The sequence below is a fragment of the Bombus pascuorum genome, chromosome 3 (assembly GCF_905332965.1).
Source record: "Bombus pascuorum chromosome 3, iyBomPasc1.1, whole genome shotgun sequence".
NCBI lineage: Eukaryota > Metazoa > Arthropoda > Insecta > Hymenoptera > Apidae > Bombus > Bombus pascuorum.
In genome coordinates, this window is record NC_083490.1 from 8,461,824 (window position 1) to 8,482,878 (window position 21,055).

The 21,055-nt window shown below is 30.2% G+C and overlaps 2 protein-coding genes and 1 long non-coding RNA gene across 3 annotated transcripts; 2 read left to right on the plus strand and 1 right to left on the minus strand.

The window, feature by feature from the left end:
- The first annotated feature begins 5 nt into the window (after positions 1-5).
- On the plus strand, positions 6-4,208 carry LOC132905495 (uncharacterized). Its single transcript, XR_009657807.1, has 2 exons — positions 6-451; positions 536-4,208. It is a non-coding gene; the product is annotated as an uncharacterized LOC132905495 (long non-coding RNA).
- A 2,031-nt stretch (positions 4,209-6,239) lies between these two features.
- Positions 6,240-15,116, plus strand: LOC132905276 (angiotensin-converting enzyme-like). Its single transcript, XM_060956428.1, has 9 exons — positions 6,240-6,416; positions 9,598-9,955; positions 10,523-10,841; positions 12,057-12,281; positions 13,194-13,557; positions 13,846-14,007; positions 14,187-14,441; positions 14,528-14,703; positions 14,850-15,116. Exons 1-9 carry the CDS (start codon positions 6,406-6,408, stop codon positions 14,906-14,908), a joined length of 1,929 nt encoding a protein of 642 aa, XP_060812411.1. The 5' UTR covers positions 6,240-6,405; the 3' UTR covers positions 14,909-15,116.
- LOC132905273 (replication factor C subunit 1) lies at positions 15,085-21,038 on the minus strand. The gene is made up of 17 exons (XM_060956424.1): positions 20,762-21,038; positions 20,486-20,617; positions 20,218-20,358; positions 19,596-19,640; positions 19,429-19,531; positions 18,927-19,342; positions 18,670-18,849; positions 18,194-18,598; positions 17,949-18,114; positions 17,651-17,866; positions 16,915-17,141; positions 16,510-16,844; positions 16,016-16,234; positions 15,767-15,940; positions 15,597-15,672; positions 15,337-15,519; positions 15,085-15,256 (listed from the first exon to the last, which is right to left on the minus strand). The coding sequence occupies exons 1-17, from the start codon at positions 20,768-20,770 to the stop codon at positions 15,128-15,130; spliced, it is 3,156 nt and encodes a 1,051-aa protein (XP_060812407.1). The 5' UTR covers positions 20,771-21,038; the 3' UTR covers positions 15,085-15,127.
- Between the last annotated feature and the right edge of the window lie 17 nt (positions 21,039-21,055).

The following is a 21,055-nucleotide window of genomic DNA, read 5'->3' on the forward strand; positions in this document are numbered from 1 at the left end:
CGGACCAGACACGCTACGAACCAGGAAATTAGTATAGCGCTCGGCGTCGGAATCTCGGTAGAGGGTGGACAGTAATACGAATTTGGACGGCCCTGGCCGTCCGAGAACAGCGGGGAGAATTATGCGGCTGCCTCCCACCGGCTCTCCAACCTTATCCAAGTAGCGCATAATCTTGGCTAGAATTAGTTTTTGCATTGAACCATCGGTATTTGCGATTTTTCAACGTTAGCACGCTGCTCGAACAAATCGTCGCTTCCTACGTGATATGGCTATGTAAATCGATCAACGTTCAGGATAATTTGATATTTTATTCGGAACTCAAACGTTGCTTGTGTATCATCATCAAACGTTTCGCGATGGCTAATTGATTTTATCAAAGAGTAAGGTTTCATCGATATTTCCATGTTTATTACTAAGTTAATGATAGAAATCAAGAGGTGATTTCGCATTGGTAATGTGTTTGAGCTTATTCGTATTTCTTATGCTTTTCTATGCAAATTTTAAACGTTCTTATAGTTTGCCGGTAATTCAACAGGTCACTGGCTCGACTTGAGTGCGTGTGTAACCAAATCAAGGCATTGACGGGACCAGAGACAAGTATTAATCATTATTTTGAATCTTTCCAACTTTTATCAGATTGATTTAATGTAAATTAGTCGTAATTCCGTCTAAAATTTAGCTATCAACTCTAAAATTGTTTCTGCAAATTGAACCAGGCACAGATGATAATTTATTAAATTAATACAAGGCTTTTGTCACTTTTATCAGAATCTATAATTACCAAAGTTCAAGGATTATTTCATGACGATTTAATCAGTTTCTCAATGATAATTTTTTCAATTTACTATAATTTCATACGACTCTTTTTTTTTTTTATAAAATGTTGTATGTCTAATGTACAAGAAAATTTCGTATTTTGAAGGATATCGCAAATTGTAGGAAGTGTGGTTGTTTATCGTGTTAAATTTGTTACACTCGTCACACCGATATTGTGCACGAAAATATGCGCGTGTATATTCGCTGCGTCATTACGTAAGATTACTGTGTCTTCCAAATCAGCAAATTTTCTGATAATTCCAATAAACAGTTATATTTTTTTTTAAATTAACCGATGAACTTTCATTATCGCAAATATTTTCATTCCTTTAATTAAAATTACTACATTTTCTTTTCCCTACTTTTGTAAAAGAACAGTATTTGCTGATACGATGAGTTTTATGTTAGCAGAGTGTATTTTAATTATTTACAAATGGTCGGATTTTTGTTTTGATTTTTGCATTACACGAATTATAATTTTACATTTTGACGCTAAAATATTTTTTATTTAAATACATCTCTTTCCTCACATTACCATATCTCGATAGTTGTTAATATATTTTTTACTAACGGTTTTTCATTATTTATAAACGATAAGTATTTCAAAGTATAAATAATGGTGGGTAAAGCGCGAATATTTATGTAAATTCATATTTTTAAACGAAACAGAAGATAAGCAAAAGTTCGTTTCACTGAATATTCCAGCTTATAACAATTACTATACTTTGGATATTTTATATAGTTTTTCGCATTATGTACACGTCTATTCTGCGCATTTCTACACTTTCAAATACATAAACATCCGCGGTCTAATAATGAGGTTCACTATTATCGTGTCTGACTCATGAAGGATGCATTTCACTTACTTTCAACATTCAATGAGTATGATCAAGCTTCCGTACACGAGTATTCAGAATATTTTTCATTCGTGTTACCTTCTAATTTTCTTTGAAAAATAATATCAATTTCTCTAAGTAAAAATAACGTTAAATTCTATTTCTCAGGTTATATTTTCATACAATTGTTTTCGTCTTTCTATTTTTTATCATACACCCATCTTATCTTTCTTTAATATTATTTTTTAATACAGTATAATGTGAGTTATGATTTTCAATCAATTAGAATTGCTTCTTCTTCTCGGAATAAAAGTTTCTAATTATTAAATTGTATACTTTTAAGAATATCAATGCCTGGAAAAAATTGCTGAAAAGATTTAATCAGATAAAAAACATTATGGCTCTTTCGTAATTACGTTAACCGTGCATAAATTGTATTTAATATTAAGTATTGTGAATTCGTCTGGAATTTCGATCTGAAACAGGTGAATATATTTCCTTTAAAAGCCAGTTGTATTCGCAAACATATGAGTAATTTCATGAATAATGCCTTTACTATGTCGAGGGTGCTATTTTAAACTTTATATAGATCTTGTATGTAGATATATGACGAATACAGTTGCAGCACAGCTCCCTTCTAATTTATTTCATCCAGATCAATTTATCGAACTAAAAATGGAATTTAACTATTCATATACATTAACATATTTTTTTTACATTAACATATTCTTATCTGAGTAATCAATCTCTTAACTGGTTTTGATAGTAACTACTACTATTTTTATCGTGTGTATTCTCTTGTTTAAAAATTTTATTCTTTCGTACTTTATTTATTTCTCAAAACTAAGAATGTAGCGAAAATATTAAGAATAAAATTTCATAATTGTATAATTTGTCGCCGTTCTTTGTTGAATATAATTTCGAGCGAAAAATTCCTTATCGAAACAATTTCGTTGAATATTTTGCCGATATCTAATTATAAAAGTCAACGACATCATGATCAGATATCTTACACATTATTTGCATAAAAGAACATGGAATTATTGAAGTTATTTATAATGATATATGTAACAAGTTTTATTGTACAATTTTTTAAATAAACCCACAAAAATATAAAGTTTGTTAATAAAGAGATTTTATAGAAACATTTTTCCATAGAATATCTTATTTCTATTGATTATATAACTTTCTATTTTCGATTGAACGTAAGCGAATATAATTATATATACAGGTAATTTTTATATTCTAAATAATATTGGGTGCCGTTACTACGAATATATATTGTAAATTCATTTTAATCTCCTATAGTGAGTTATGGAGAAATATTGTTGATACATTAAGCAGACAACTAGAAACTGTGCACGTGCATATGGATCATCGATCACAAGAACAAACAATTTTAAGTTATACGTTGATAATCGTATGTGCACAGATGATAGAAGAGAGTCTGCTTGTTAAATATTAATAGTTGCTTTCCAAAGTAATAATAATAGCAAGGCAAACAATTTTTTCGAAATTGCGTTGAATGTCTTCGAAAAATATATTGGAATATCGATATCAATTTACCGGCTGCTATGTAGCATCGTATAATTTCGTGTTGTAAAAAAAGAAGGAATCGAACGAGGCGTAGAAATTCTGTAAAAAAGATGAAGTCAACCTTGAAATCCTCTTTATGCCTACAGTTGCAAGAAAAAATCTATCGTTACCGTATTCTGACCTTCTTCGTGGTATAAAATATTTGTCTGCAATTTTTTAACATGTTCAAAATATTTCAGTAATATTTCATGCGAATAAACTTATTATTTCATATCAAAAAAATTGAGGTATACGATAAAAACGAAATCTTGAAAGTCATTTCGCAAAATCAATCTTTTTCCCATAAGCCTCCATTTTTCATGGTATATTTAATTCGTGAATTGTACGATACGATAAGTGGCTCGTCCGGGCTATGAATTAGCATGAATCAAGCATTTTTTGTTATTGTCATAATGAGAACGATATTTTCTTCAAGAAAGTTATTTTTCATTTCGAGCAGAAAAAAGCTGATGGCGAGAGAAAAAACTTATTTCGTGGACTGCAGTTGCATACAAGTTAGATGACGATGAAACTCGAGACTGGTTCCATTTTGGTTTATGAGGTTGTTGTTGTTATAGCCGCCAATAATAATGTTCAAAATAACATTCAGCAATGTAGAGAATCTATTTTTCCGCAAAATCGAATTCTTTTAATTCGGATACATGTAAATTCCAGATGAACTTTGATAGTGTTTTCTAGAGAGAATTATTTTGTATTCTGTCATTATTTATAATTAGGAAAATTATTATACAGAATCGCTACATTTCACAATCAAGTAATAAATTCATCCACCTACGTTTAAATTTTTTAATTTCGTCCACTTTTTTCTATTTTTGCCTCCTACAGAAACATCGTCAATTAAATCTTTGAACCTAACAGATTCTTCTCATTTTCACCTATTTCATATTAAAATCTTATATCAAAAATATCAACAAAAATATCAAAAAAAAAAAAAAAAAATAAATAAATAAATATTACAAATTCCCTTCACAAAAGGGAAGTCAACCTGCAATTTTTTAATCATTCCCAAATACGTATCTCTATCAATCATATCCTTACCAATTTCCTAAAATACAGTAGCTGCTGAAAGGAAATTTCAAATCGATATACCATGAATTTTAGCAACTTTTGCATCAAAAATGTTTTACCATATTGACAATAGCCATCTATTCTACGGTGTACGTTACATTTACTCATCGATCTTATTGAATATTAAATCGTCGTCGTGTCTTTCTGTGTCTCTTATTTCGTAAACTTCCTTTTGTCCGCCACTATAGTTCGAAGTACAGCGGTTGCTACTGATCTCACAACGATCCTCATAAATGCAATCGTCGTACAAGTGGCATGAGACTTTTTACATTCAATTGCCGTAAGAGGAGCCCTTGAAATGAGCATGATCATCGAGAAGTACAATGATGATCGTGCGTACGCGAGCGAACATTGAAAAAGAAATCGGAGGACATTACACTGTAAACAGGCAAGGACATTCGGCCCTACGAATCAGGAATGTTAAACTGGTCGTTTGAGATGTCTGAACAGCCAGTTAATAACGTTAAGCAACCGGGTCGTTAGTTTCGACTAGGGATAAGCGATAAAAATGTATCCGCAAGACCTTGCGGAAAGTTGAGCTACGGTTCTGTGCGCTCGACGATGCAACGTGTTCTTTCAAGGTTTTCCAAACGTTGCGGTCGCGGCCGTTCCTTCAACTGTTCGTGTTTATAGGTTCATCCGAAGGATCAACTACGATGACGATAACACATTCCTGAATGTATTATTACCTTGCCAGCGTCGAACTAGACAATTTTGATTTTGTTTTATATCTCGATAAACCAATCAACCGTTTGTCGAAGTCAGAACTGAATGAAATTTAGAGGAAAAATATTTGAGACACTGAATGATAGTTTTCTTGGATAATTCAAAGAAAATTGCATTTTAGGTGGGAAGTGAAAGTTCGACAAATGAAACGTTTTTATTTCGGTCGTATAAAGTGCGAAATGAAATATTCCAACTTTGCATTCTAACTGTGTATATGGAATAATTGTTCAAACACGTCCGATCGGAAGGCACGAATTTGTTATATCCAGGGAGGGAAAGGGGAAAGAATAAAAATAAATGGCGCAAAAACGTGCAAGCTACGTGATATGTAGAGAAGAGAAACCCTGAAATATTTTATATCAATATGTCACCAATATCAGAAATATGAGGTGCAAGAAGAGAGAAGAGAAAACTTCTCCCAGATACTAACTATTGAGAGCAGAGAATTTGTAAAAAAACATCTTGAATTACGTGCAATCAGCCATAAAGGCCAGAACACTATACTTAGACGAATAATAAACTGTACTTTTAAAAGAATATACCTTTATAAAAATATAAATGTAAACACTAATAACACAACTATACTACACTAAGATAGATAAGTACTAATCGATAAGAAGGAGTTAAGCAATGATATTAACAATATAATGTAGTAACTAAGAGAGAAGTAGAAGAATATAATGCGATGTGAGAAATTAGAAATGAGAAGCCAACTTACTCCTTACTATAATCTATGAGCCTAAAATACAAATAAATTCATTATTATTATTTTAACTATGCATTGGAAATGTTTCAATGTAGATCGAGGATAGAGATAATATTAAAACGCAAGAAACTATAATATCCGCGAAGTAAATTTACTATGTTTCCAAGTATGACCATTCACACGCAAAAAAGTGCGTCGCTCAAAGCCTTCATCAGCCAGGCTGCTCTACTCTCTCATGGACAGAGAATCGATCTAATGAAGATAAACAAATCTTCCAACGTATAGCAAATCACGGAATCGACATATAGTACATTGAAAGTAACAGCTTTATAATAAAGGCCGAAAAGAAGGATCGAGAGTAAAATGCCATTACAATGTAAGACGATGGGTCCGTCAATATTAGCAGAACAGGTCCGCCTCGAATAATGTCGCGTTTGTTCATAGCGAGGAAAACATTACACCGGCAGAGAGTGGGGACGGTGCATAAAAGTTGGCGTATCTCGTGGTTCGACATCACTCGATGTGTGTTCGCCAGAGAGTGTTACACAAGGCAACGGGGATTTTGTTAGAGTCGTGAAAGTTGCTCCTTAATCGAACATAATCGTCGGTCAACTATTCCGTTGATTCATCCAACTTCAACGCGAGCTACGAAGGGAAATGCTGCGCCCGTGAGTATCTGTTATATTTCGTACAAGCCTCGACAAAATGATCGTTCGATCGCTTAAACTTCAACTTGGACGGTTCTAGCAACTGTTATTGGATTTTCAACCAGCCATCAGCAAGTATTCGCTCTTTTCCTGTAGTTCGTTACAACACTGGTAAATACATAACAGACGTTTGCTCGCTATCTTGGTTTCGTAACGAAAATCCAATCGTATCGTGGTCGAACTTTTCATAATTATCAGATTATGCACTTGTCGACGTGATACGAAATGATATGCTGTATGATCGGAATGCTCTGCTATTTCTGCAGGAATTGTAATTTGGTTTTGAAACAATATTTTCTCCTATTAAATACAAACGCAAAACGACGCGAGGAACGTGCACGAGTTAGATTAATTTAGACGTACGTATTTAAGGAAAAGTAAAATTTGTAAGTGCTATGGAAAATTTGGTATACGAGCAAAAAGTTGAACAAATTCAGTCTCGAGAAAGTAGAGTAAACCACATGTAATGCATATGTTAGATTACTATAGAATAAGATGATATTTAGTATCGTGAAATTTGCTTTAGAATTAATATCTGTAGTAATTTCAAGTTAATAACAAATTAATGAGTGAGATAGATTATTGTATAGGATTGTGTAATGTTTATTTACTTTTGTAGATATTTTGTTTCATAATACTATAATCAAATTCATGTTTCAACTAGGAAATTTCACGTATACAATATTCGTCAAAAAATACGTGATAGTTTATTTTTGATAATTTCTAGATAACGTCTATTTTATGGAAACATTTTTATCAGTTACATTTAAGCAGTGTAAATATCAAATTTGATTTTATATTCATTTCATACATCTCTTTACATTATTGTACTTTATTATTATTAAACATGAATAAATATAATTTTTTAATGTTCACGCATAGGAGCAAAGCTCGAGATATGTTATAAACATTTTTGAGCAAAATTAATAGAATCTGATAAGCATTTATAGAGGAACGATCAAGTTTCAACAGATTCCAACGCGCGTTGTTTTTTATCATTAGCTTCACAATCAGACAGAAATTTAATTACATCCTGTTAATTTTTTTAAACGGATACAGATACGAACAAAACTATTGCACTTGTCTAATTAAACTATCAAGCATAGTATTTCTATAAACTTGAAAACTATCGCACAATAAATGAAAGGTACGAAACTTTTGATACAATTATCGATATTAGTAATTGACCGTAGTAGCTATTAGTAAATTAAAAAGTTACAAGTTACAGGTCACACACTTCTCTTTTACCATTTCATAATTTTACATCGAATAGGATAAATAGATTCGTATCTTATTATAATTTATAAAATTAACTTTACGATAAAATAAAGCAAAGTTTCATTTGTTTCATTTTACCAAACTTCCTACTGTTACGCAAAGGTATTTATTACCGCTAATAACTTGTAATTTGTGACTTGTAGAGTTTCGCTAATAATATTAATTCGATTGTACAACGACCAACTTGGATTATAACATTTTCCTTTACGTGACTAGTCAATCCAAACATTAGAATTCTCACGAATCCTCATGAATCTGTCTGTAACAGTGATAAATTTAGTTAGACGCGTTTGCTTACGTACTTTTAAATAAAGAACAGATTTGTTAGAAGATTTATTCCTTTATTCCTATCGCGTTGTAACATTACACGGTTGGTTGTTAGGAGCAGTTATCTTATTTTAGTCGATTGAAAAATACAAAGACCGCGGATGATTAAAGCACTATGGCCACGCGATATTATAATTTAACGCGCTTACTCTCATGAATGTACTATAGTATCAAAACCCGTTACTTATCGCCTATATGTGTGTAAAATAAATATCGTACAGTATATCTTTTTTATCAAGTTTCTCATTCAATTCTTTTACCTTACTTTGCATATTACACTCGAATGTATATCTTTTAAAACTATTAGGACTAGCAGCTACTCCCTTTATATAATAGTAACAGCCGTGTCTCATTCTCGATACTAGTGATCAGACTGCGGATTTTTATGCGTTTATGAGAAGTTTGAAGATGCAAAAGCGCAGAGAATGCATATAATATGTAAATATGTATAAAATATCCAAAGTTAAATACTTGTTATAACATTTCGTAAATGAAACAAATTTCTATTTCGATTCGATTTTTTCTTCTTTCTTTTTTTTTATTAGCTATATTCATAAAAATATGAAAGCGCGATCTATTAAGGATATTTCAAAATATTTTATATAACACAGGTGATATATCCTACTGTACGAGTTAGAGTATTTGTTGTATATCAATAAATGTAAAGCGTATTTTGAACCCGTTAAAGGCCTTCAAATGCTAGTCATAAAATTTCACTATAATGATATCTCGAAGGACGATTTCTACATACTCTTTGGACCATGATCCGTTTTCGATCGTTTCAATGCCTGATAGGAATGCAACAATGTGGCAATTCGTTAGAAGGATACGGACGAACCAAATGAAAAATACTCTAACGAGTTCATAGACGATGTAGACTTTCAAATCGTTGAACCAAACGACTATCCTCGACCTCGTCGCTATTTGAGAATCTAACGTCGCACATGGCCGAGTATAAAACGAGAAAAATAGATAACAACGTTCCTAAATGATCAATTTATAGCGAAACGTCTTAGACGTGTTTTTCTGTCTCTTTCCCTTCTGTCGACGCATGTTTGAATTAGAGATAATATTATTAGTTTTAGGCGTAAAATTTTCATAATTACGTTGTGAGGGAATACAAAGGCAAGTCAGAAGGTACAGAGAGATTTGAGAAATTAAAACAGTTTAATATTTCATTTTTCTACGTAAATCCTGCCACAAGTTTAGGTCAAAATATCAAACTATTTTTATCACTATATTTATTATATAATTTCTCATTTTAGCATAGAGTTAAAGATTTCCCAAGAATATTAAAAATCTTTTGCGAAAACGAGGGCTAAAAATATAAAAATTACACCAGGACTGACGAGCCTCCGAGTACTTGGCTCAAATATTTCATAATTTTGTAACGTTCCACTCTGTTGTTAGATTCAGAAAAGATCTGCTGTTAGATTTAGAAAAATCCTATCTTTAGATTTTCGACATTCACAAGCTATTTATTGAAACGTTCGTTAAAATATCTATTGAACGTTAGAAAATTTATGTAAATGCGCAGACTATTGGTGGCAACCCTAGTGACGCTGGCATTGGGCATACCAACGTCCCAGGATGTCGACAACGCTGCCGTAGATTCGGAAGCAGATCTCCTAAAGGCCAAACAATTTCTGGAAAATATCAACAACGAACACGCGGAATGGAGCAACAAGTATACGCTGGCCGATTGGGACTACGCGTCGAATTTGACTTCAGAAAATTTAGCAAACAAACTGAACACATCCACAGAAGCGGCACAGTACTTCAAATCCGCCTGGAAGAAAGTGAACGAGTATCCTTGGAGCGACATTAAGGACCCAAATGTTAGACGGCAATTCAAGAAGTTCAGCGTTTTAGGACGTTCAGCGCTTCCCGAAGATGTAACAATTCAATTATTATCAACCTACAACATATTAACTTTCAAGTACAATGGCTCACGAAAGTATTTGAACGCTCATTACACAAAATTTGCACCAATATATTACGTGTATCGTGCGAATCTTTTTGAAATTTCATTAGTACAACGAGACACGATTATCGTGATTATATTGGTAAAATTGGAAAACGATCAGAAAATTTGTATAGAAGTTACAAGACATTTATTGCGAACATATATTTGATACAAAAATTAGTATACCGCTTGATTAATAATCTTGAAGATGCAATTAGTTCTAAAGATTATCTCATTAAATATCGTGGATTGTTACCGTAATCGGTAATCGACTGTTTAAATTAATATTATCGTTGGTGATCATTGCGAAGATTTGCAAAAATTCGTTCGAAATTCTACCAATATAAAGACGATAGTCGCTTCTCATTGCAGTATCAGCGAAATTTCAAAATGTTTTGTATAAGAAATTTCTATGAGTGTTGAGCCGCTGTATGTATAGCTGAGGAAACTGGAAGTGAAAAGTGCTGGATGATAATTGATTGAACGTTTATTACAGAGCTACCAAGAATACGAGAAAATTGTAAGTGACATGGAAAACATCTACAGCACTGCGAAAATCTGCGATTACAAGAACCGAACTAAATGCGATCTCGCTTTGGAACCGGAGCTCACGGAAATTTTGATGAAGAGCCACGATCCGGAGGAATTGAAGTACATTTGGATCGAATGGAGGAAAGCAACTGGTGAAAAGATGAAACCATTGTATGAAAGATACGTTGAACTGAGTAACTTGGCTGCTACATTAAACAATTATTCCGACAACGCGGCTTACTGGCTTAAGGATTACGAGGCTGATGACTTCCCCGAACAAATTGGTAAGTTAAACATTGAGAGATAATATATTAGTAATACAGCGTATTTTAGAAGGAAAAATAAGAAAGCAATGTCACGTAAGCCATAGATTTACGATTTCATTAAAAAGTTGGAACAAAAATAGAAAATAACGGCATATTGGTTTTTCATAGACACTTAATAAAGATTTAATACACGTTTAATAGAAATTTAAAGAGGATTTAATATCGTTTCAATATTAAGAGAAATATACAGCTCTAAACGACTTTCTCCTAAATTTATCGTTAACGACTACTATAATTAATATCTCACAAGATTCATTTACAGAAGTAGCGACTTTTGTAAGAAATATTTTTAGGAAGTTTTAATTAGAATATAAATATTTCTGTCGATAATATCAAGTGAAACATGGAATGATGTTTTATAAATATTCTAGAAACACTTTATTGCGGAAAAATACAAATATTTCGTAAGAAGGGTAGAAAGTTTACAAAAGAATATTTAGTAATCGTTTCGAAATTTTTCAACCAGAAAAAGATGAAAAAAGTATCTAGTCCTTAACATAAATACTTGATGAGTTAGAAAATATTCAGAAACAAAATACGTATCGCGTCTCATGCATCGATATATGAACTGTGATGAATTAATATTTTCGCTATATAACGTGTTTATGAAAATTAATATTTCTTTTAATTTTAATATAATATATTATATTTTTCAAGGAAATATACTTCTCTCAAATTCTCTTAAATTCAATCCTTGTCGTTAAAAAACAATATTATTAAAAGTAGAGTTAATATATCTCTGCAAAAAGTATTGTGTGCTTAAAAATCGAAAACAAAAGAAAATAAATTCTAATTGTCACTGAATATTAGACTTCCAATGATAAAACCAACAACTATTTCTATTCTATTCGAAGAAACTGTAAAGTCATAAATGGTCTTTACATCAACATATAAGACGCGAGATTTCTATTACCAAGTATCTGATAAACTATTTAAATGTATTTATGTAAATACACATAATACATATAACATTTTATTTTATTGAAACGCTTACTAGCTTAATAATCATCTTGCTTCCAAAACGAAAATATTTTTTCTTTGACCTCAATAATACTTATTAAAATAGAAGTTTAAAAATGTTTCAGTAATACTGTTTAACATCTAATTTTCAACATAAATCCGAATAAAAATTACTGAAATGTATGTAATTCATTTGTAATAAAATATTTTCAGAGGCACTCTGGCAACAACTGAAACCTCTGTATTTACAATTGCACGCATACGTTCGCCGAGAACTTCGGAAAAAATACGGCGAGGATATCATTTCGAAAGATGGCCCCATCCCAGCACATTTATTGGGCAATATGTGGGCGCAAACTTGGGCGAACGTCGCAGAATTCGCTATTCCATATCCGGGAAAACAAATGCCAGATGTCACCAATGCAATGATTAAACAAGGTTTGATTAGCATTTAAACGTCAATTAATAACGTACATATACATACATATAGTACAATTTATTTCGTAAAGGAAATATTGGCAACAGAAATTGTATAACTCGCTCTCTATAACGTTAGAATCTGTAATTTCATATTAATTATGAATGTATAAACGAATTTATTGTGCTATATTCTAATTTATATGAATTCGTTTCGTTGCCCGGCGTACGTTACTCTGGTGTTTAATATTATATTTGTAAATTTTATATACAAAATTTTTTGAAACATTTTTAAATGTTTACGTCATAATTCTGAGGAGTTATTCAAAGGTCGCTAATTTATTTTTATATTTCGATTTTGTAATCAATATGTAGAGATTAAATTAAGTGCAAAAAATCCACAAATATTAACAACACAGGAGGAATATTATGTCGATGTAGGATATACAGAATACAATAATATTAATTATTATAGACGACTAAAATCCTTAAAAGATTAATAGACAATATGTTTAAAAAGAAACTTCTCGTATGATGATCAAAATAATGGTAAATACTAATGCATAAATGGTAATATACAAAAAATGTCTGTAAAATAGGAAGCTATAGTATAGTGTATGTTTAATTATAATATACATCTGAAATACTAATAGATATATCAATTAATAACATACACCTTAAAATATTTAAAGATCATTTGATAATTAAAAAAAATAATATTTAGAAATTACTTCTAGTATCTAAAAGCTACTATAGCAACATTTCATATAAATTCAATGTTATTATATCTAACGTATCTTTTCAGTTTTTGATATACAATTTTTCTTCAAATACGAGATTTTTTTCATTATGTTGATCAATGTACCAAGCTTAGAAGTTAGAAGTCAAACTTACAGACAGATTCCTGTATTTTTTATATAATCGTTCCCTCAGGATACAACGCAACAACTATTTTCCGTGTTGCTGAAGATTTCTTCACCTCAATCAATCTCACTGCAATGCCAGATCTATTCTGGGAACGATCGATATTAGAAAAGCCAAAGGATCGCGAACTGATCTGTCACGCGAGCGCTTGGGACTTCTATGATGGCAAGGACTTTAGAATTAAACAGTGTACCAGAGTTAATATGGAAGATCTATTGACCGCGCATCACGAGATGGGTCACGTGGAATATTTTTTGCAATACAAAAATCAACCCAGCATTTTCAAGGAGGGTGCGAATCCTGGATTCCATGAAGCTGTTGGAGATGTTATATCGCTTAGCGCATCTACACCGAGTCACCTGAAAACCATTAAGTAAATAATGTTAATTATACATACTTTACAAAATTCTAATTTATATATTTTGAACTTCAAACTTTGATTAGTCCATCTATAAAATGTATATAACGAATTCAAATACTGAAATAATTTGTATACATTTAATTTAATAAGGTATTAATGCAACTACAAATATGTGCAATTTTTTTAATAGGGATGTCTTTACATAAATTAATTCCTTGTATCATAGTGTATAAAAATATAAAAATTTGATAATTAAAAACTGAATATTTTATAATGGAAATACATTTTATTATATCTTAGATTATTGGATGATGATTCAACTGACATGGAGACCAATATCAATCACCTTTTCCTGAAAGGCCTTGAAAAAATTGTCTTCTTACCATTTGCATATATGATGGACAAGTGGCGCTGGAATGTGTTCCAGGGACGAGTCACACCAGATAATTATAATTGTAACTGGTTAGTACTGTTTCTGAGTTAATATATAAATTACAATAATTAAAATTTGGAAAGATTACAAAGAGAAAGAGATAAACAAAAACTTGCAAATTGATATAAAATGATTTTATAATGATTTTATAATGCTGATGTATTCTTTTTAACTTTTAATTCATAAATTCTTAATTATTAATAATTAGGTGGGATCTTGCTGAAGATTTTCAAGGTATTGAACCACCAGTGGATCGATCAGAAGATGATTTTGACCCTGGTGCGAAATATCATATAATAGCAGATGTTGAGTATTTGAGATATTTCGTAAGCTTTGTGGTGCAATTCCAATTCCATAAAGCACTTTGTACAGAAGCAAAACAATACGATCCACAAAATCCAAATTCAAAACTACTACATGAATGTGATATTTATAATAACAAAGCAGCAGGAAACTTATTAAAGTAAGTTTCCACTTATATCCAATTTTATAATTCACTTGATATAAAATGACTATTAGAATTTATGGAAATTTATTATTGGAATATAGATCCATGTTGGAACTGGGAGCCTCGAAACCTTGGCAAGATGCAATGGAAAAAATTACAGGCCAGAAAAACATGGACTCTGCTGGACTCTTGGAATACTTTAAACCACTGACAGATTGGCTCACAGAAGAAAACAAGAAAACTAATGAATATATTGGATGGAAACCTAGAGCAAGACGTATGTATTCTTACAATAAAATATGATTCATGTATATAATACAATACAATTCAATTTAAATATAACTACACTACACAAAATACACAACTACACAAATACAACAAGACAAAAATGTGTAGTAATTTATCAAAATTTATTTGCTCCAGAATGTGTACAAACCAGATCAGAACTTGCAGCTGTTGAAACAACTGAAGCATTAGAGTAAAAAATACATTCTTCTGAATAGTATCTCATTGAATACTCCAAAAAAATTATTTGTCCGTTTTGACATAAAAGACGCATCAAATAATAGTTTATGGCATTATTTCTTGCAGAATAAAAGACAAAAATATGTAAGTATTCAGTGATAAATAAGTACATTACGAAATCGTAAATTCTTACTTTTTCCAAATAAAAATCACATTCCAATTTTACGATGTTTGTGTTATTTTGCTTTCCCCCGTCCTCTTCCACGTTTATTAGACTTATCACTACTATTTTTGCCTTTCTTCTCAGTTTTATCAGTATTTTTACCCTTTGATTCAATATTCTTGTTTGTACCAGTTTTCTTTGCCTGAAATGCGTTGTAATCAATAAATAATATCATAATTATAAACATATAATTTCAATAATGTAAACTATTTTCCAATAAACCTTAATCATCTTATCTGCATCAATGTTATCGTCATTTTGATCAGAGTCAATTTCTTCTTCCTCCTCTTCTAAGAAACCTTCTTCTTGTATACTTGACGTTACTTTTTTCTTTGATGTTGCACTCACTATATAAGGTAGAGCCACGGAATTTTTATTATATGCTCTTGTAAAAGCAGCTTTCACCTATAAGATGAGTTTTTATTATACTTTTCTATCGCTATGTCAAAATGATTAAAAATTATCTAGAATTTATAACATACCTTACTATCTATAATTTGAAACGGATCACGATCGCCAGGCCATAGAGAAATTTCTACCAATGAATCTAGATCTTCCCTATTAACAATAAAAAATAATAAAGTTTAATACTAAAAATTAATAATACAATAAACTCTAATTTTTATATAACTGATCTTAATGAAATATTAACCTGAGTAAATGATACTGGTTCATAACATCAATTGCTGCATCTACATTTTCAATACCTCCAACTGCTAAAGGCCTGAGAATAGTATCTCTAAGAGGTCTAATGTAGTCCAAGTTTATAGCTTCCTTACTCGCACCCGTAGCCAAACGTGCATGTGAAGTGATTTCCTGCATTAAGCTATAAATCATATCATTAAAAACTTCATCTACAAAATATAATAATAAATGAAAAAACTAATAATTATGATATTACCGATTAAGTTTACCAGTTTTTGAATTACGTCCAAGCCAAGCTGGAAAATTAATTTGGCCACCAATGTGACCAGACATTGCTGTTCCAGGTATCACAGAAGAATAATAAGCTTGTATTGGTAAAAGAGACCAAGCATTATTACTTCTTATGGATTTTTCAACTACATCTCCTAATGCTATACTTTCAGCACTTTCTGCTACCCTTCCTAACAATTCATTTCTATATAAAAATATAAAAATAACGTTAAATACAAACAATGATAAAATCAATATAAAAAATAAGGCATTTAATTAATATTGATTTTTTTTTTTTAATATTCCATAGATAACAACTTCTTGTTAAGTAAATTTAATTCTTTTTATAATATAATTCATTTTCTTGCATATCTTTTTATAATTTCTGGTATGTAAGACAACAGACTCTAAACTACATAATCCACTTTGCGCATATAGAAGAAAAAAAGAATAAATACATTATTTTACTGAAATACATACTTTGGCACTTGAGGTATAACCATTAAATAATTTTCTTGTACAAATAATGGTGCTATATTGTAATCATGGAAAAATAAGTTACTCTTGTCATTTATACTCATATGTTTATGTTCTTCTACGGAAAATACTTTTTTTACAACATCCCAAGGACCTAGTCTCAAATCCTTATTTATATGTTTCTTTTCATTTTTTTCCTGAGAACCAGTTTGTCCAACAAATAATGCCAAATGATTTATAACTTGACGAATATCCTGATTAGTTGATTCAATTAAACGATCGAGATCTTCATTCGAAATTTGAATATTTTCTTTAAAACACATAGATTTCATTGCACCCTGCATGAAAAGAAAGAAATCAAATAATATGAATAACCATTAAACATATTTGAATTCAATATTGTTTTACCCTAATTTGTTCCAATCTAGGTTTCGGAAATCGAAGGTCAAATGTATAATTAGAAAGCGTTCTCATTTTAGGATTATTTCGATCATTGCAAATACAAACAATAGGTATATCAGTTGATTTGATCAAATTAATTAATTCCTGTAGACCACCGCGATCCTCGTTACCAGCCATCCCATCTACTTCATCCATTAACAATACGTGTTTTGATGATGGTTTACTTTTAATATCTATAATATAGAGCATTTAAAAATAACAATGTAATTCTGTTTAAATTTTTAAACTTGATATTTTTAGCGCATTTAATTATACTTTAATAGTGTATTCTATTAATTATACTTACAGAAATGTGTTCTACAAGAATACATTCAAAGAAATAAATACTAATAATATATATGCAATAATAACTAAAATTGACTAATCCATAATCCTTTTCTCCACTAAAAACATCTCAAATAATTACTCATTGAAGACCAATTATTTGTTTATTAGGTTTTTGTGAACACCATCATGTAATTTAAAACATATAAGGATATTTCTATATTACATATAATAAAGATCACTTTTTTAATTAAACAATCAACATCTATTTTGTAGTCTAAAGCTTTAAATTATTTGTTGAAATAAAATATTTATAGATTTAAATTTTTTCATTAGTATAATTAGTAAAATACGGATTAATAAGAATTAATTAGTTATTTCAAACTAACTTAGAAAATATGTTAATAAATAAATATACCTTTGAAATAATTTTTTATTGTGGTATTAGATAAAAGTTCTGATACTTCCTCTTGCAGAAGTTTTTTACTTCTGGTATCTGATGCATTAAATTCTATAAGATCAAAACCTAATTCATTACAGACAACTTGGACAGTTGTGGTTTTCCCAATTCCAGGAGGACCAGATAACAAAGCAGCTTTGAAAAAAGCTCCATTATCATCTTTTGCCCAGGGACCTAACAAACAAAATTAGTAAAGGTTTAAATTGTATTAAGCATATACCAGAAATATTTTACACGTGAAGAATAAAATAGTTACTAGGTCTTGTATATTTTACTTGACCACTTTGATTTTTATGCCAATTCATTAACCAAGCATATATTTTCTTAGCATTACTTTTGTCCCCTTGTTGCCCCAAAATTTGTTTCATAGTTTTTGGCCTATATTTTTCAACCAATGCCTGCACTGGTGTGTTCCCATTTATCTAAAAAAAATCTAAACAATATAAAACTGATAAAAAACTGACTAATATTATTACTATAATACTTTTTATTATTTCTTACATCTTGCAAAGTATTTGTTTGTATTTTTATATCTTTCACATCAATTATCTCTTTTTTATCCTGTACAAGCGATTCTTTATGTTCATTCTGTTTCTTTTCAATTGAAGATTTTATTTTTTCATCTTTATTATAAAGTTTTTGTTTTAATAAGTCCTCCATTTCTTTTTTACTACTCTCGCTTTTATGTGGTGAATGTATTTTTGCTGCTTTTTTCGTTTCCTCGTTTACAGTAATTTTTTTCTTCTTTGGTGTTGATTCTTCACTAGATTCTGCAGATTTTCTCTTTGATCTTTCTTTTGATTTTGTACGAGGTTGTGTTACATTATCACTTTGACCTGCAGGCTTTGTACGTATCAACTCAAGCAAATCATCTTCTGATATTTTCTTTATGTTTAAGTTGGTAGCCTAAAGAATTTATAATATACAATATAATAAGTCTAAATAAGATTTAAATATATATTGTTAATCAATATCACCTTTGACAGTTTTGCAGGACCAGCTTGGTCACCTACTATAACATAGTCAGTCTTCTTTGAAATTTGGTGTAAAATTCGTCCACCATATTGTTTAATAAGTTCTTCAGCTTCCTCTCTTTCTAAAGAATCCAAAACGCCAGTTATTACAAAACTTAATCCTGTTAGGCACTGTTCAGCACCCTGAAATTTAGACATTTTTTTTTTTTTTACATTTCTTTACATTTTTCTACAAGCGATATTCCTCACTTATTACATACAACAGGGATTTCTTTTGAGCCTGGATTTCTGGCTCCTCCTCTTTGAAGATATTGCTGATACATTGCAGCATTTTGTTTTTTCTTTTCAATCCTTTCCTCATATACATCAGAAGTGTCTATCTTTTTGGGAGAAGCTTCCTTTTTTTCTTTCGGATATTCTACTTCCATCTCAGAAATATCAGATGAAGTTTTAGAAGATTTCTTTGTATGTTTAAATTTGCCACTATTTTCAGAACCCTTATGCTTAATGTCCTCGTCTGAAATATTATTAGAATGTTTTTTATTCTTTGGTTCATGTTTTTTATTACCTTTTTCTTGATTTGTTTTATCAGGTCTCATTTTCTTTTTAACATCCTCTTTATTTTTAATGGGTGTCTTTTCTTTATTTTCAATATTGCTTTCATGTAAATTTGTATCTATAAATACAAACAATTAGTATATTAACACAATATATTAATAAGTTTGGCATATTGTTTATTACAACTTGTTGATTAATAGATACCTTCATTAGCTTTAATCTCTGTTAAATATCTCTGCTCAATATCAGATGTATCTAACTGACGTAAGGTAGCTTCAAAATCATCATCATTATGACCTTCAGCCTCCTGTAATATTTAATAAAATATATATATAAGCACTTTGCAACATTATTCAAATATTGTATATTACCTTCTTTTGTAACTTTTTAGATATCTTAGGTACTTCTTCAGCTTTCTATAATATTTAATAAAATTAATATGTATATAATTACTTTATATTATCATTCAAATATTATAAAGGATGATAAGAAGAAGGATTCAGAAGTTTTAAGAAAATGAAGAAAAAAGTCCTAATAAATATAAATGGAAAAATTAATATTTTCAAAGTTATAAAAAATTTTCATTTCAATTAAAACAAATGACCTGCTTGCTTTGAGAACTACTATGCTGCATGAAAATAATGAATTATTTTATTATGATAAAATAAGTGTTTGATTACAGAGGATTTCTACACCCTGTTCCTTCCATATACATGTTTGACAACTTTATATTAGAGAATTGGTACTCTATTCCTAGACTTACTTTAACTATTTCATTGGTAAAATTTTGTACTTTCTGACAGAACAGATAATTTATTGTTTTTATGTAGTATGTTAGCAAGTTACTTGCTTTAACCAAGACAAAGAATTATATTGTAACATTAAAAATAATTCTTTGACCTATATTTATTACAACTATTTTCCTTTATTTGACAGGTATTGTCTTTTCTAAAAATTTTGAATCCTTTTCTTATTATCTTCCATATGTATTACCTGCTTTAATGACTGTCTAGATATCTTAGCTGCTTCTTGTCTGTTTACTGGATTTTTACCAAACATATCAGCAGGAGAAATGATTTTGATATCTTCTTCGGAATCAGATTTAGTAGTTTTCTTCTCCAATAACTTTGTCTTCTACAACAACCAGAATATATTACATTATATTTATCACAACAAATACCATAATATCCCCATTTTAAAAGTAAAGACTAAGATTTGAAACTTTAATAACTTAAGCTACGATAAACAATTATGTTAAAACCTTGGGCCGTTTACGTGGCGATTGGGATTTGTCCTCATCTTCGTCAGACGAAATAATAATTCGTTTTTTGGTAGCTTTCGCTGGAGCGACATTGGAATTTGTTTTAATAGTTTGAAAATAGGATCGTATATCCTAAAATGAAATAACAAAATATTGAGTTATAAAATCTGAATTCTAATTTCAATAAGTATGTAATCCTAAAATGTAGATACACTGATGAAAACAAATGTAGTTAACCTCGATTATTAGTTTTTAATAGAAAATTTCAAAACTTACCCTTGGCATGTTTCAAACGTATTTTAATTCGATAGAGACACAATATTTAGATCAACTAAACGATATTTTATACGAGAAAAATAAACAGATAATATAATTAAAAGCACACTGGTTTAATAAATGACGGATCAACGCGTGCTTTTACAATACATGCTATTATAGTATTGGTATGTTGGCATCATAATTTTGAACTTCAGTAACGAATTTAAGTCTACTTATAATCTCTATTATATAAAACATGGAAAGATATATAAAATCTAACATAGTGAGAAAAATATGAATCAATTAATGTTA